The 13,719-nt window shown below is 40.2% G+C and overlaps 1 protein-coding gene across 5 annotated transcripts; it reads right to left on the reverse strand.

Annotated features, from left to right (window-relative positions):
* Window positions 1-216: 216 nt before the first annotated feature.
* LOC147454419 (uncharacterized) lies at window positions 217-10,935 on the reverse strand. 5 transcript variants are annotated; one of them, XM_086516384.1, is made up of 4 exons: window positions 10,221-10,932; window positions 9,941-10,131; window positions 522-600; window positions 217-327 (listed from the first exon to the last, which is right to left on the reverse strand). In XM_086516384.1, the coding sequence occupies exons 1-4, from the start codon at window positions 10,317-10,319 to the stop codon at window positions 304-306; spliced, it is 393 nt and encodes a 130-aa protein (XP_086372510.1). In that variant the 5' UTR covers window positions 10,320-10,932; the 3' UTR covers window positions 217-303. The 5 variants fall into 5 exon arrangements, with proteins under 5 accessions (XP_086372510.1, XP_086372508.1, XP_086372511.1 ...); XM_086516382.1 differs by having other exon boundaries at window positions 217-600; window positions 10,221-10,935; XM_086516385.1 differs by lacking the exons at window positions 217-327; window positions 522-600 and adding an exon at window positions 2,708-4,034 and having other exon boundaries at window positions 10,221-10,922.
* Between the last annotated feature and the right edge of the window lie 2,784 nt (window positions 10,936-13,719).

Genomic DNA, 13,719 nt, shown 5'->3' on the forward strand with positions numbered 1-13,719 from the left:
ATTGTACTTAAAAATGGCATTTCTACAGATCTTGAGAAGATTTAAGTGATTGTTGCTCTTCCAAGACATATCAAAGTTAGAGAGGTACAAGTCTTTATAGGCCATTGCAACTATTATCAAAGATTTATTTACCTGTATGCGATTGTTGCAAAACCTCTCTATGCTCTCATCACAAAATTTGAGTGGAATGAGGAATGTGAGAAAGCGTTTCAGCAATTAAAGCAAAGACTTGTTTTTGCTCAAATTTTGAAAGCTCCTAATTGGAACAAGATCTTCCACGTTCATATAGATTGTTGGCCTATGCTATTGGATGCATCCTAGATCAACCTGGAGAGAGCAATATGCATTTTCCAATCTGTTACTCCAATAGACAACTCAATAATGATGAGCAAAATTACATGACCACAGAAAGGGAAGGCCTAGGAATGATCTATTCATGCACAAATTTACACATTACCTTCTCGCAAAGAAATTCACATTCTTTGTAGATAATCAGGAACTATTGTATTTAATGAACAAACCTTTGATTGGTATCTTTTCAACATCCAGATGGTACGGAGGTGGAGCAAACATGTGATACCATTTCTCACCATTGGTTCTCTGCAGATTGAACAATAGCCATCGATCATTGAGAAATCTCGCTCATTAGTGCTGATAGCCAAAAGGCTATATAAGCAAGGAAACGATGGAGTACTTATTCTATTCATAGAGCCATTCGAGAGAGAATTGTAGTTGAGACAAGCTCACATACAAACGATGGGATTTCACAATGCAAAAACACAAACATACCACAGGTTGATGAGACTTGAGGTTTGTTGGCTTCATATGAATAAAATCATCCATGACTATGTTGGTGCATGTGATATCTGTGCAATCTAGAAGTCAATTGAACAACTATCTACTGTGACTTCTAGATTGCACAAATATCACATGCACTAACATAGTCATGGATGATTTTTTGCATATAAGGCCAATAAACCTCAAGTCTCATCAACCTTTGGTATATTTGTGTTTTTGCACTTTGAATCCCATCATTTGAGCTTGTCTCAATTACAATTCTCTCTCGAATGGCACTATGCATAGACTAAGTACTCCATCATTTCCCTGCTTATATAGATAGCAGAAGCACCCAAGTGGAGAAAGTACATTCTGGATTATAATGAACAAGGAGTTTTTCCAACAAACATGAGAAAAACCAAGCTACACTCAATCCAACGAGAAGCGAAGAACTATGTTATCACTGAAAATAACCTATATCAAAGAGGGAGAGATGAAAAATTGAGAACCTCTACCGCTAAGCATGAGTAATTATTGATGCTTGAGAAAGTACATGCCGAACTGGCAGGGGGTCACTTTTTGGCCGACAAAATCGCAAGAGAGCCTACTCTATTCATGGATGCATAACACTATGTCAAACAATGCTATGCTTGCCAATGAACAAAAGTACCTATGCGACGTGATGAGATGCCGTTGTGACCAATGATGGGAGCAAGGTTTTTGTCAAATGGAAAAAAGTCTTTGTTGGACGTATCTCCTCACCATCAGATTGAACGCATGCCAAATACATAATAGTGGCCAAAGATTATTTGACCAAATGGATAGAAGCAAAGGAAACACAAAAAAACGTTGCCAGAACAACAATGCATTTCTTGTATGAGAACATCTTCACATGAGATATGGGCTTTTGATTGAGATATTGAGTGATCGTGGGACTCATTTCCTCAATGAGATGATTGAGTATCTGTTGCAAGAGTTCATGGTGCTACATTTGAAATCAGCACCCTACCACCCTCAAGCATGATGCTCACAAAATTTGTCAGCAAATCAAGAACATATTGGGATCAACTACACTCAGCTTCATGGGCATATTGAGTAGCATACAAAACACCACATAACACAACGTCTTTCAATTTGGTGTTTGGGATAAATGCCATATTGCCTGTGGAATTCTTGATTCCTACACTATGCATTGCACAAGAATTAGGATGGGCGGGACATGAGTTATCTCACAAACTGGACCAACTAATCTTAAATCGGTTTTTCCATCTATGCACAAAAAAGATAGATGAAAGAATTTCATAACCTATATGTGATAAACAAGGAGTTTCAAAAGGGTGACTATGTCTTAGTCTACACCTTAAAACAACACTCCAAGAAAATTTGAAAAGCGGGGTACGGCCCATTTGTGATCAATGACATATCACCAAGTGGTGCAGTCCAACTTGCAACATTGGAGGATAGGTCATGTCTAATTGGATTAATGGATGCAAATTGAAGAAGTATCATCAGCCTCTCACTGCAAAAATGTTGGAGAAGACACTTGAAGCAAAGGGAGTAGAAGCAAAAGGCTCAAGCAATTAAAGAACAAGCACAGGAGGAATCTCGATTGCAGATTTTGAAGCGCAAGGGAAAACATCTGATTGCAGCACCTTCTCCTCCTATTTGCAGCAATCCGGATCGAGCAAAGTTGGCTTAATGGTAAAATCAACTAGCCAAAGGCACAAGAAAGGAGCACTTATTGATATTGTGGTATGTGTCAATCCTATGTGGTATTTGACCTACCTCAAACTATTGAACTCCATGATTGCACCAACCCATATTGAGCTAAAGGCATCCCACAAAGGAATAATGGTTAGTTTGGACTAGGCAAATGTCTCAATTAACATTGATGGCAGCCACTACCCACATTAGTTTTAGATTATGGTTGATACAAAACTTAATGAGAAAATCATCTTGGGAGTTTCATGGATGCACACTTACAAAGCTGTTCTTGAGTGGCAGGACAACACTTTGAAGTACAATCTCAATGGTATGACTTATGTTACACCCTTGGCACAAACAAACCATATTTGGAATGTAAAACCTCAGTCTGAAGAATTGACAATGGGAGAACCACAACCGGATCTTCAAAAGAAATAATCCCACAAGCGCTCATGGAAAAATGATTAAGCACATTTGGGTCAAAAAGTCAATCATGGCAGCAAAGCCACAATAGATCTAGGTACCCAAAACCCTACTTTCCCATCAATCCTTCAACTCAATAGAATTTAGCTTTCAAATTGCCAAAAGATCTAATCATCAGCCACAATGGTGGAAAAACTTCAAACAACACCTCCATGCTTCATCGAGCTTCATTACATACAAATCGAATCCCAAGGTTCAATCGAACAAGTCAATGCCAATCCAACCACCAGCATGGCAATGGAGATTGAAACATTTACACTCTCAACCATCTTCCAAGTCTCCCAAACAAACCTTAAAGTGCGTAACTATAACACAGCAAAGCACCAATAACAACTAACCCATGGTACTCATCAAACCAACCATCAAAGAGCGGGAATTTTGTCTTTAACAACTTTTGTTTGGCAAACACAACATAGATGAAACCTCGTCAGCGAACACCATTGGCCAATTGGTTCAATATCCACATGTTGCAAAGCAATGTTACCCAATGGATCTTTTCCATCAGCATGATAGGGCCACATTTCATGGCCTTGCATAGACACGTTCTTTGCGCCCATACACATCGCACAAACCTTCATCTAGGACAACTTAGAATGGGAATAGGGGACTAACCGTAGCTGGAGCAGCATATTGCAAGACATTAGGCTGCAAGATGATAAGAGAGTATGTGTACAATGTATACAATATGTTTTGATGCTTAAATTTTTGCTTTTTTATTGACCTTCTAGTGGAATTTCTATCTTATCAAGCATAGTATTGAGCCATATTGACACCTAGAGTAAAAGTACGTATGAGTGTAAAAAATAATTATGGCAAATTTTTTGACCAATTAATAATAACTTTTGGTTTAAAAAAATTAAGTATGCACAATGCACTTGGGGTAATACGAGCACATATAGTCAAAGTGGGACAGGTTAGTTCACATTTGCATTTAGTCAGTCAGGGGGGAGAGAGCTAGAGAGTTTTTGATGACCTAGAGTTTCCCGCAGAAGTTTCACTTGATACAGTCACCCAAGATACCGATATTTCACCAAATTGGACATTTATGAACCTCTTCAGCTCTAGAACACCTGAAAATTGTCAAAATCACCAAACAAGTGCACAAAAAACAAAATCAAGATCTGTGGAATTTGTAAGAGCACTTTGGGGTGGGCAAACCAAGCCAAAATTCAACTATGAGAACATAGGAATGCTCCATTCTCACTATAGAATTTTTCCATGTAAGTTAAGTTGCCAGATGGTGTGGAACATAGATCATGACCCCCCACCCCAGTTTCCAAAGGTAAGTGGTGCCAAAGACTGCTATTGAAAGCATTTAAACACTGCAGTAATCACAGATTTGAAATGTTGATGGGCATGGATCGTGATACATGGACCCAACATGTAAGAATAGGGAAACTTCAATGCAAACAATTTGTCCATGTCTTGGGAAATGTGCCCTACAAATTTGGGGATAAATGGATATCAAAACCACCAAAAAACCAAGTGAAATCAGAATTTCAGTCACCAAATGGTCATTTTGAACCACATTTGTAAAAATTACCCCAATTTTACAAAAAAGTGTACCATTAGCCTAGGGAACATACCTAGAAGCTAACCCCAAAGTTTGGTCCAAAATGGTGTCTAAACATGGATCGCGATTCATGACCCCCACAACTAGATTTTGTCGAATTAAGTACAAGGTATATGTACAAGTTGAAAAATGTGATATGTGTCATACATGATCAGGATATGTCAAGTGCTTTGGTTGTTAAGTTTAGGAGTTTTACAGTGTCTATGGCAAAAGTTATGCTCTTGGACAATGTTTTGATGCCAAAGAGTGTTGGTAAGTTTAAAGTATGTGAATGGAGGCAAAAAGTGCTTGAGAAATGAAACAAACTTTCCAAAGGGTTTGGAGGGTCCAAACGTGCTCAAATTGGGATGGAATTCAATAGACAATTGGGAATTGGATACTTCTCCAATCCCAAATCATCAAAAGAGCTAAACATCAAATAGAGCGATCACCATCAAGGATCAAAATTGCCAACCAAAACCAAATATATCAAAGTCGAACCAAATTATGCCAAAACTTATGAAACTGGGAAAACTTGAGAGAAACTTGTCCAAATTTGAAAATGATTTCACCACCAATGTGTTAGAATATGCTATAGGAATAGGTATCCCAAGTTTCACCCCAAGTGGTTGTTGAACATGGATCGCGATCCATGACCCCCTACAAGTTTTCCAATCAAAAATCATACACTCAGGTCCTAAATGCCAAAGATGACCTTACCATAGAGATTCAAGTCATTTAAATTTCAAAGCCCTTGCCAAAATGCCAGAATTCTTTAAGTATGAGAAAATTTCCAAAAAAATGGTATAAATTTCCAACCAATGATCCAAATTCAAAGGGAAGTGAACCATAGCATACCCAAAGCATGCTTTACTAGATGATATTATTGAAAGTTCAAAATGTGTGCCAAACATGGATCGTGATCCATGACCCCTTGAGCCAAAATTGACTTTTAACCACATGACCTAGTGTCTGGGTTTGTCCTAGATGCACTGGTGGTTTGGAATTGTTTTGATCAAAATTATGCTCAGTTTTCATTTTATGGTCAAGCTTGCATTTTTCAACTTTCTTGACAACCTTTATGGCCAACTTCTAAAGCTAATGACATGATTTTTTTATGATAGAATTCCTTGCAGACGTTCGAGAAAGGAATCGAAAGCTTCCCCTTACCACGTGGTGGAAATATCTTCAAACAAGAAAACCCACATCCCTGAGGAAGAGCTAACCAAAATATCTTTATTGGGAGATCCAAGGTAGCTTATGGCACTAAAGCAAAGACTACCATATTCCCGAAAGAACTTTGGACATTGCACCAACAACAAGAGGTCATAGAAGGGTCAATATAGACTGTCTACAAATAGATATATTCTTCAGATTGTCTCCTCGGGCAATTCAAACAAGACCTAATAAAAACAGTCCTATATTTTAACAAAAGAAAGAATTATGCAATTTTTTTAAAGAGTTGCCGCTATCGTGGACTTTCTCTATCTAACCAACAAAGCCTTTGCAAAGGATTTATTTATTTGCTAATTGCAAATTGTGCAACCTTTCCATCTCGCTAACTGCAAGGAATCTTGCTAATCGCTAGGTATCTCACTACCTGCAAGACATAAAAAGAGAGCCGATAACCTCAGTTTAATCTCCGCTAACTGCAAAATCATCTTGCTAACTTCAAGGCATCTTACTACCCGCAAGGAATAAAAGACATTCTTTCAATAAATCTTCTTCTTAAATGATTCTTCAAACACGATCAACCAACTCTTTATATCAAACAATAAGAACTTATCAAACAATAAAAATTTATCAAGCAATAACAATTTGTCATACAATGAAAATATATGAAACAATTCTTTCAATATTCTATAAAATTGTATGCTTGTTTCTTGTGATGGAATCACGTTTCTTGAACGGTTTAAGGGAATCCCTATGCTTGGCTTCCCAAGTCAACATGAATAGAAATGCACAATTATAAATGTATCTTACCGGATTAACAACATGTTTGATTACCTCTCGTGTTGGAGGTTGGATGGCTTCAAATTCTTTCACAGCTGATACATCCACTTGAGCTACGATTGGAGTACATGATACCTTCCTTGGAGGTGGAATGACAAGAGCTTCCTTGGAGCTTTGAGTCACTCGCTTTGGTGCCATCATGTCAATGTAGAGAAGAGGAAAAGCTACGCCATGAAAAGCAGAGTTATGGCTTTCTTGCCAAGATGATGGAAAGAGAGAGAGACAAAGAGAACTCAACACTCCGAGATACAACAGGATGATAGTAGAGATGGAGTTGGAGATGGATATGGGTTGAGACAGAGAGGTTGAAGGAGAGAAGATACCTCCGACATCAAGGCAATAGAGATTTTGCTTCTGAGAACTTCTATTTGTGTGACTTGAAAGTGAGGGGAGATGGATATTTGTATAGTCTCTCAAGGCCCCGAAAAAGAGCTAAGAATAGCAAAAAGAAGGAAGATAAGTTTGTACATATTTGCGGTTGACTTACTTCTCTTACTTTTCTAAAAATACTCTTCCTTTCCTTAAATTACTCTCTTTTGTAAAATTACTTCTTTCCTAAAAATACTCTTCCTTTCTTTAAATTACTCTCTTTTGTAAAATTACTTCTCATGTCTTAAGGGTCAACTCTTATCTTTAGATATAATATTGAAGTTTAAGTATCCCATATCAACCTATTATTTTCAAGTGAATAAGGACCATAATTAATAGTTCCAGAGTCTGATTTTTGATCCAATTTTTTCAATAAAATTCTCTATGACTTAACAAAATACAAACCTTAAACATTTTTGTCAAGTAAATGAAATAGTTTTTATTGAAATATGTTGGGTAGATTACACCACTAGTGCGAATTAAGCAGAAAACACCAAAGCAAAGGGTCAGACTCCAATCTCTCAGACTCGGAGGTCAATGGAAGAAGCACAAAGATTGAGAGAAGAGAGATTACACCACTAGTGCGAATCAAGCAGAAAACACCAAAGCAAAGGGATCATATTCCAATCTCTCAGACTCGCAGGTCAATGAAAGAAGCACAAAGATTGAGAGAAGAGAGACGACAAAAGTTGGCTGAAGAAAAGCAAAAAGTAGACACAGAGTGAGGGGATGCAAATGATGAAGAGGAAATAGATTTGGACAAGCCGCTTGAACAAAGAAAAGAAAAAAGATTAGAAAAATAAACCGATATAAGAGGAGGACAATTATATATCAATCAGAGCTTGCCAGCATCATGCGGCAACGTATCCATAAGGAACTCAAACGCGAAGCACAACACATAGCTCAAGAGGCGTCCAAGAAGCAGAAAATTGATGATCTTGAATCCTTGTATGACTCCTAAAAGATCAAGGAAAAGAACGACAAAGAGCTACCAAGAGAGGAAACAAAACTATCCCACCCTCTCTCCCAAGTCGAGCGCTGCACCTCCTGATCAAACTACCAAGTATGAAAATCAAACAAGAAAGACACAAAGTCTAAGCAATCACGTTGGGGACAGCCCAATGATGCAAAAAAAGAAAAAGAGGACACAACAAGAGAAGCCACACAACAACAGATTCCCACAGTACAACAAGATTTTGCATCACGGCAAGAAGACACCCAAGGGAAGGATCTTGAAAGGATGGAGCGGGTTTCCCCTGTTAATCAAAAGCAAGACATGAAGGAGATGGGTCTCCATGCTCCAGAGCTATCATAGAAGCTGGGGCAAGATTATCTCAAGATTTTGACATTGACGAGCATCTGGAGCACATTAAACTGCAACAAATGTCAAAGAGCCTTCACTAATCTATGAGAGCTTGATTTAAAGGCAGCCCAAGCAGAGGCAGTCTCACTCAAAGAGCAAAATCAACAGCTTCAACAACAAGTGGAAGAGCTCCAGGATAGTCATGTATAGCTCAAGGATGCTCTCAAAGAGGAAAAGAAAGAAACAGCTACTCTCTACCTAACCTTGCAAGAGCACACATAACCAAACAACCAAATGCAAGTAGAGAGGCAAGAACTTGAAGAAAATCTTGAAGCGGAGCAACAAAAAAGTGTGAATCTTGGGGAGTGATATGGTGTGGTCAAGAACACACTCACACAACTTCTATCAATGCAAGGTGCATTAACCCCCACTTTGACATCCTCAGCACCCATAGCGGCATCAAAAGAATTGAAAGCACTTAAAGAGGAACTAGCTCAAGAGAAATATGATGGACAAGTATTGACAGCAAGGCACATGGCCATTCAAGCTCAAAAAGATGAAGAAATCAGGTAACTCAAGGAGCAATGGGCAAAAGCACAAGTAGAGCTAGCTACTAAGCAAGCATCACATGCCTTGGCACTACAAAAGAAAGACTGGCTATTAGTGCTATCCAAGCCCAGGTAGTAGTACCTGCTCACCCACCACCTACAACAAAAAGAGAGCAAAACAAGGTAGACCTAACCCCAATAGAGCTATCAAGCACTTCTACTGAGGGCAATCTCCATGATTTTGAAGCCACTAAAGACACGAGAGATGCCTGAGATGAATTAAGGAGATAGGTTTTAAAAGTGCAAGACCCATCACATAGAGAGAATATGCAATTTGAGCTCAAGATTCTGGAATCCATGGCCCTCTTGATGATCACGCCAGATGAGGTGGTAAAGACTTATGGCCACAAAATGATTGCTCTTCCCCTGATGAAGCAAGAAGCTCTCCTGTGGAAAAAGAAGCTACCACCCACACTGAAACCAAATCACAAGGGGGACTACAAAGATGTACTAATGACAAGGAACTAGGTAATGACCATCCTAGAGAATCAACCCCTTTGGCGAACAAAGAGGTTTGAAAAGCGACCACATGATAAGACATTCTACTAGAATCCACCTCAACATCTCAGGATCAATCCTACTTTCTATCCTATCAATAGAAGGAGATCTTAGGATAGTCTCTACACATGGCAAAGCAAAAGATTGATAGTATTGAATTACCCTATCTTATCCAAGTTGGCCAATAACTTCCCACCCTCAAAAAAATACATGGTGAATACCTTACAAGAGGTCATCAGCCACATAACAGATATCCCAGACTTGGCATGTCAGATGTTGGTTAAGATTGCCCAGATGCTCATTATTTGCATCACAACTTTTGAAGACATAAGAGGCAACAGAACACCCTTGGCAAGTGTTCGTGCTAGAACTTGAAAATGAAGATTCCCAATCACAATGTAATCATGGGGTTGTATGCTTGCATCATGTTTCAGTCCTCCCAGTACATGCAAACATTCGAGGAGGCGTTCATGACCGGGTTCTTTGAAGTGGACTCTACTATCTTCAACCCCATGACCAAAGATCTATCTACCTGACATGTCGCCTATCAAAGCACATTGATGAACAATCCTTCAAATAATTAGCAACAAAGGTTGAAATTAAAGCGAGGGCAGAGAAGTTCAAGCTCCTCACCTAAACATCGGAGAGGTGCACATTAGATTACTGAAAAATCCAACAGTAAAGTGACAACCAGCATCTGCCAAAGCCAAGGACAAGGACACAGTGCACCAAAGAGCCGATAACACTTGAACCTCGATGGGAAGAGAATATATTATTGGAATATGGGGGGCGACGAGAAGCTCCATCACCAAATGGGACCAAAGCTGCACAACATCCATCACCCAAATGCAAATGAGTCCAAAAGTATAACATCATGCCATATGAACCAGGCTTTCAAGGTAGAGCCTTGCACCTTCAATCGAAAGACGCCATCTCCAAGCAAGGCAGGTAAGAGGGTTCCACCAGTGAGCCGAGCATTTGCCACATGAGCAGCCCACTCCCTCCAACCCATCTTACCTCCCAAAAGCACGTTGCACAGATCCGAGCACCATGCAACACCAAACACCTTCGATAACCTGCAGGAGAACCACTAGATAGAATGATCTAGGCCAAGAGACACACGATCTAGTAGTCGGTGAAGAATGCCCCCCCAAGAAGCCCTTCTGTATGATTTTACAGGCCCTACATTTTGAGGCAGCAAGTCACACCAACACGCAAGGGACAACCCGAGACACAATAGCCCTCAAAACTCCACAATCGCTACTTGATCCCCATGCCTAAGCCATAACCCTTGCAAAAGACTCCATTCAAAGTCAAAAGACCACTGTGCTACCAGCACTACAAGAACTTTCCTCGCATGAAGGCGAGCAGACCCTAGGGAACCTTAGATCCAAAAATAGAGGGGTCGCAAGCACTCCAACTAGGTAGATATCGGGCAACCAGGGCCTCCTCCCCCAGAGGCACCCCTATAGCCGAGGTCTTTCCCCACCTTACCCCGTCTGCATGACAAAGCATTAAGTTTTCCATAGCCTTGAGAATGCATAGAAAAAGTGTTTCACTATGAATGACTATCAATTCTAGACATTATGCTCATGAAGCACGACGAACAAATCTCACTTTCATGCTTTTTCCAGTAGATCACACTTGGTAGACACATCACTGGGCTTTTCTTCAAGAACCCTTTCTCATTCGAAGTTTGTTTGCCCATCCCTACTTCTTGCATAGTGCCACATGCTTTCAAGATGAAAGCACAAGTGATTGCATTGTGAGAGAGACCCTCACTTTGCATTTAATGAAAGCACTCCAAGTGTTGTACCCTTGTTGGGAATTTCCTACATCAGTGCACTCCAAACATTCTGTCTTATTAACCACTCTTTTGGGCTTGTTTGAATCGAATATACTTTGTATACAATAAACCAAAGCAATGCAAATAATGCAATTTTCCCAAGATCCCCATTCCTTGGCAAATGCACACATAGGTGATTGCATTAGACAGGTCGTGGTTTTGTGCTTGCTAAAAGTAACCCACTTCTTGGCCTTGCCCATGTACACACATAGCTTGAAATGACTCCAAGAGAGGTCCAAGAGATGCACTTTTTTAATGAGAAGATTGTCAAGAGCCTTTTTTTTTTTTTTTTGCAAAACACACCAACAGGTGTGTGATTATATTAAGAACTTATTCTGCATAATAGCCCAAGCTTGGCCTTACTTAGCAAGGGCTACCACAAACTTGACACATTGAGCCTCTGCGTGGGTGCTAGGTTAAGGATCCCAAGCCCGTCTTGCTCCCTAGGTCTTGCAGCCATCTCCCATTTCACCAATGCCAGGCTGTTGTGTCTTTAGTGTTTTTCTTCTACAAAAATATATTTACTGGTTTCAAGAACTCTTTCCAATTGCATTTAGCTAGCTTAAGAAATGGACCATTGAAGGCTATATAGGGTAGCATAAAAGAATTGATAACCTTCACTCTACTTGCAAAGGGGAAAAGCACATACTCCCACCTTCGCATCTTGATCTTGACTTTCTACATAACCCACAAGAATCTCTGCTTATGGGTAACATCCACCCCCAAAGGGGCTCCTAGGTTCCAAAATATTTTCCCTTTTGACACAATCTCCATGCTCCACATAGATGGGTCAAACGAGTCGTTCTTGGAGAGATAGGTCAATCTCAATTTTTCAATACTACACTTTGACCATGAGGCTAAGGCAAACATTTTCACAATTACCAGATCTTTCTTGATGACCTCAGGGAAGGCTTTGAGGAAGAGCAGGGAATCATCCGCAAAAAGCTTTGCCAATAGTTGGTCTTATTTTAGGTAGAGCCAAACCTTGAATATATCCTTTAGCAGCATTGTCTTCTAGTAGTGTAGCCAGAGGGTGGGATCCAATGGCGAACATTAGAGGGGCAAGTGAGCACCCCTGTTTTACTGATCTTTTAACCTCAAAAGCACCCATGATTCTCTCATTGAATATGAGCTCCGATTGGCTACTAGTACCTAGGGTGCTAACCAAGCGGCACATCCGTGACCCAAAGCCATGACATCTTCAATGAGCGACCATGTTATTATGTCCTAAGATTTATCAAGATCCAATTGAAGCAAGATACACTCTTGCTTAATAAAAGTGGCATATTTGATTCCGACCATTGTTGCCAAAATGTTTTCATAGATTGAGCTTCCCTTGATGAATCCATGTTGGTGGGGGTGAGGACTTTGTCGAGGAGGGGGGAGAGTCTGAGGGCAACAATTTTGGTGATAACTTTATATGCAATAGAAATCATCATTATGGGGTGAAAATGCTTAAGTTGGGAGAAACAAACTTGTTTGGGGATAGGCTTAATGAGGCCTCTTTTGATGCTTAAGTCCATGACCCCATCACCAAGGGCTCGGTAAGCCAGGAGACTTAAGATCATCCCAAAATTCCAAGAAAAACTCAATAGTTAGCCCATCCCAGCCAAGGGACCTCTCTTTGCCCAAAGCATGCAGTGGAAGGGAGCATTCATCCTCAATGATTTGCCTTCTCCAAGAGGTTGGTTCAGAGTGGGATACCATTCTTTTGACGCTCCCAAGGAGAGTTGATCTAGTGCCATCTATCGCAAGGGAGCGGGGCTTGAGATGGCCTATGATCTGTTACATGTGGTTGAGTATTAACAAAGCCATTTCATTAGGATTATCGACATCATTTCCATCCACATTAGTGAGTGAGTGGATCGGGACCCAACTTAGTTTGACCTTTAGGGCCCTAAAGAAGTGTGTACGGTTACCCTCCTCCGACAATGGGCCATCCTGAAACTTGGGGGTACGACATGAGATCTTACTCAAAAATGTAGCAGAGCAACGGAGTTTTTGGAATGGGGAGAGCTATCAAGGTACTTCCACAACTCTATATCTTAATGGTCCCATTGGCTCTCTAAAGCTAGAGGTATCCTTAGGACCCCATTTTGGAGGAAAGTTGCTAAAAAGGTTAATAACAAAGGTATTAGATGTATAGGACAATTGTGGTACTACAAGAGAGGCTATTGAAAGGAAAAAATCAACTAGCCTCCAAGTTTAGCCTCAATGGGTCAGAAAGATTGTTGATCAGTAGAGCTCTAAAATGGCTTAATAGGTGGTATCTGTCGGCAGACTATGAATCCAAGTTTGAGTGGAAAGCTTGGCATTGGCCTGTGGACAAACATTTTCTAACACCACAAACTAAGGATGTGTATATCACCCTTATGACATCTAAGGATTGGTTCTCCCCGCCCAACAAGCAGTGTGGAAAAATTTGGCCATGGTCAAGGTGGACATGGTCGTGAAGAACATATGGTGCCCTCAATGGCTACTTGGGATGAAGGTTTTCTTATGGAAGGGTCTATGGGGAGCCATGCCAACTCGAGTGAAGGTCCTTGCTAGGGAAATTGGTCTAGAT

Source organism: Adiantum capillus-veneris, chromosome 7, assembly GCF_014529385.1.
Source record: "Adiantum capillus-veneris isolate H3 chromosome 7, ASM1452938v2, whole genome shotgun sequence".
Classification (NCBI taxonomy): Eukaryota; Viridiplantae; Streptophyta; class Polypodiopsida; order Polypodiales; family Pteridaceae; genus Adiantum; species Adiantum capillus-veneris.

Excerpts from the sequence above, each read along its gene's own strand:
- LOC147454419 (XM_086516382.1), bottom strand. The coding sequence starts at position 10,319 with ATGGGTTGGAGGGAGTGGGCTGCTCATGTGGCAAATGCTCGGCTCACT. Across the intron at positions 10,132-10,220 it reads ATGGCGTCTTTCGATTGAAG|CTTTGGTCCCATTTGGTGAT; the intron begins GTGCAAGGCTCT and ends GATGTTGTGCAG. Across the intron at positions 601-9,940 it reads TGCACCTCTCCGATGTTTAG|AGAACCAATGGTGAGAAATG; the intron begins GTGAGGAGCTTG and ends TTCAATCTGCAG.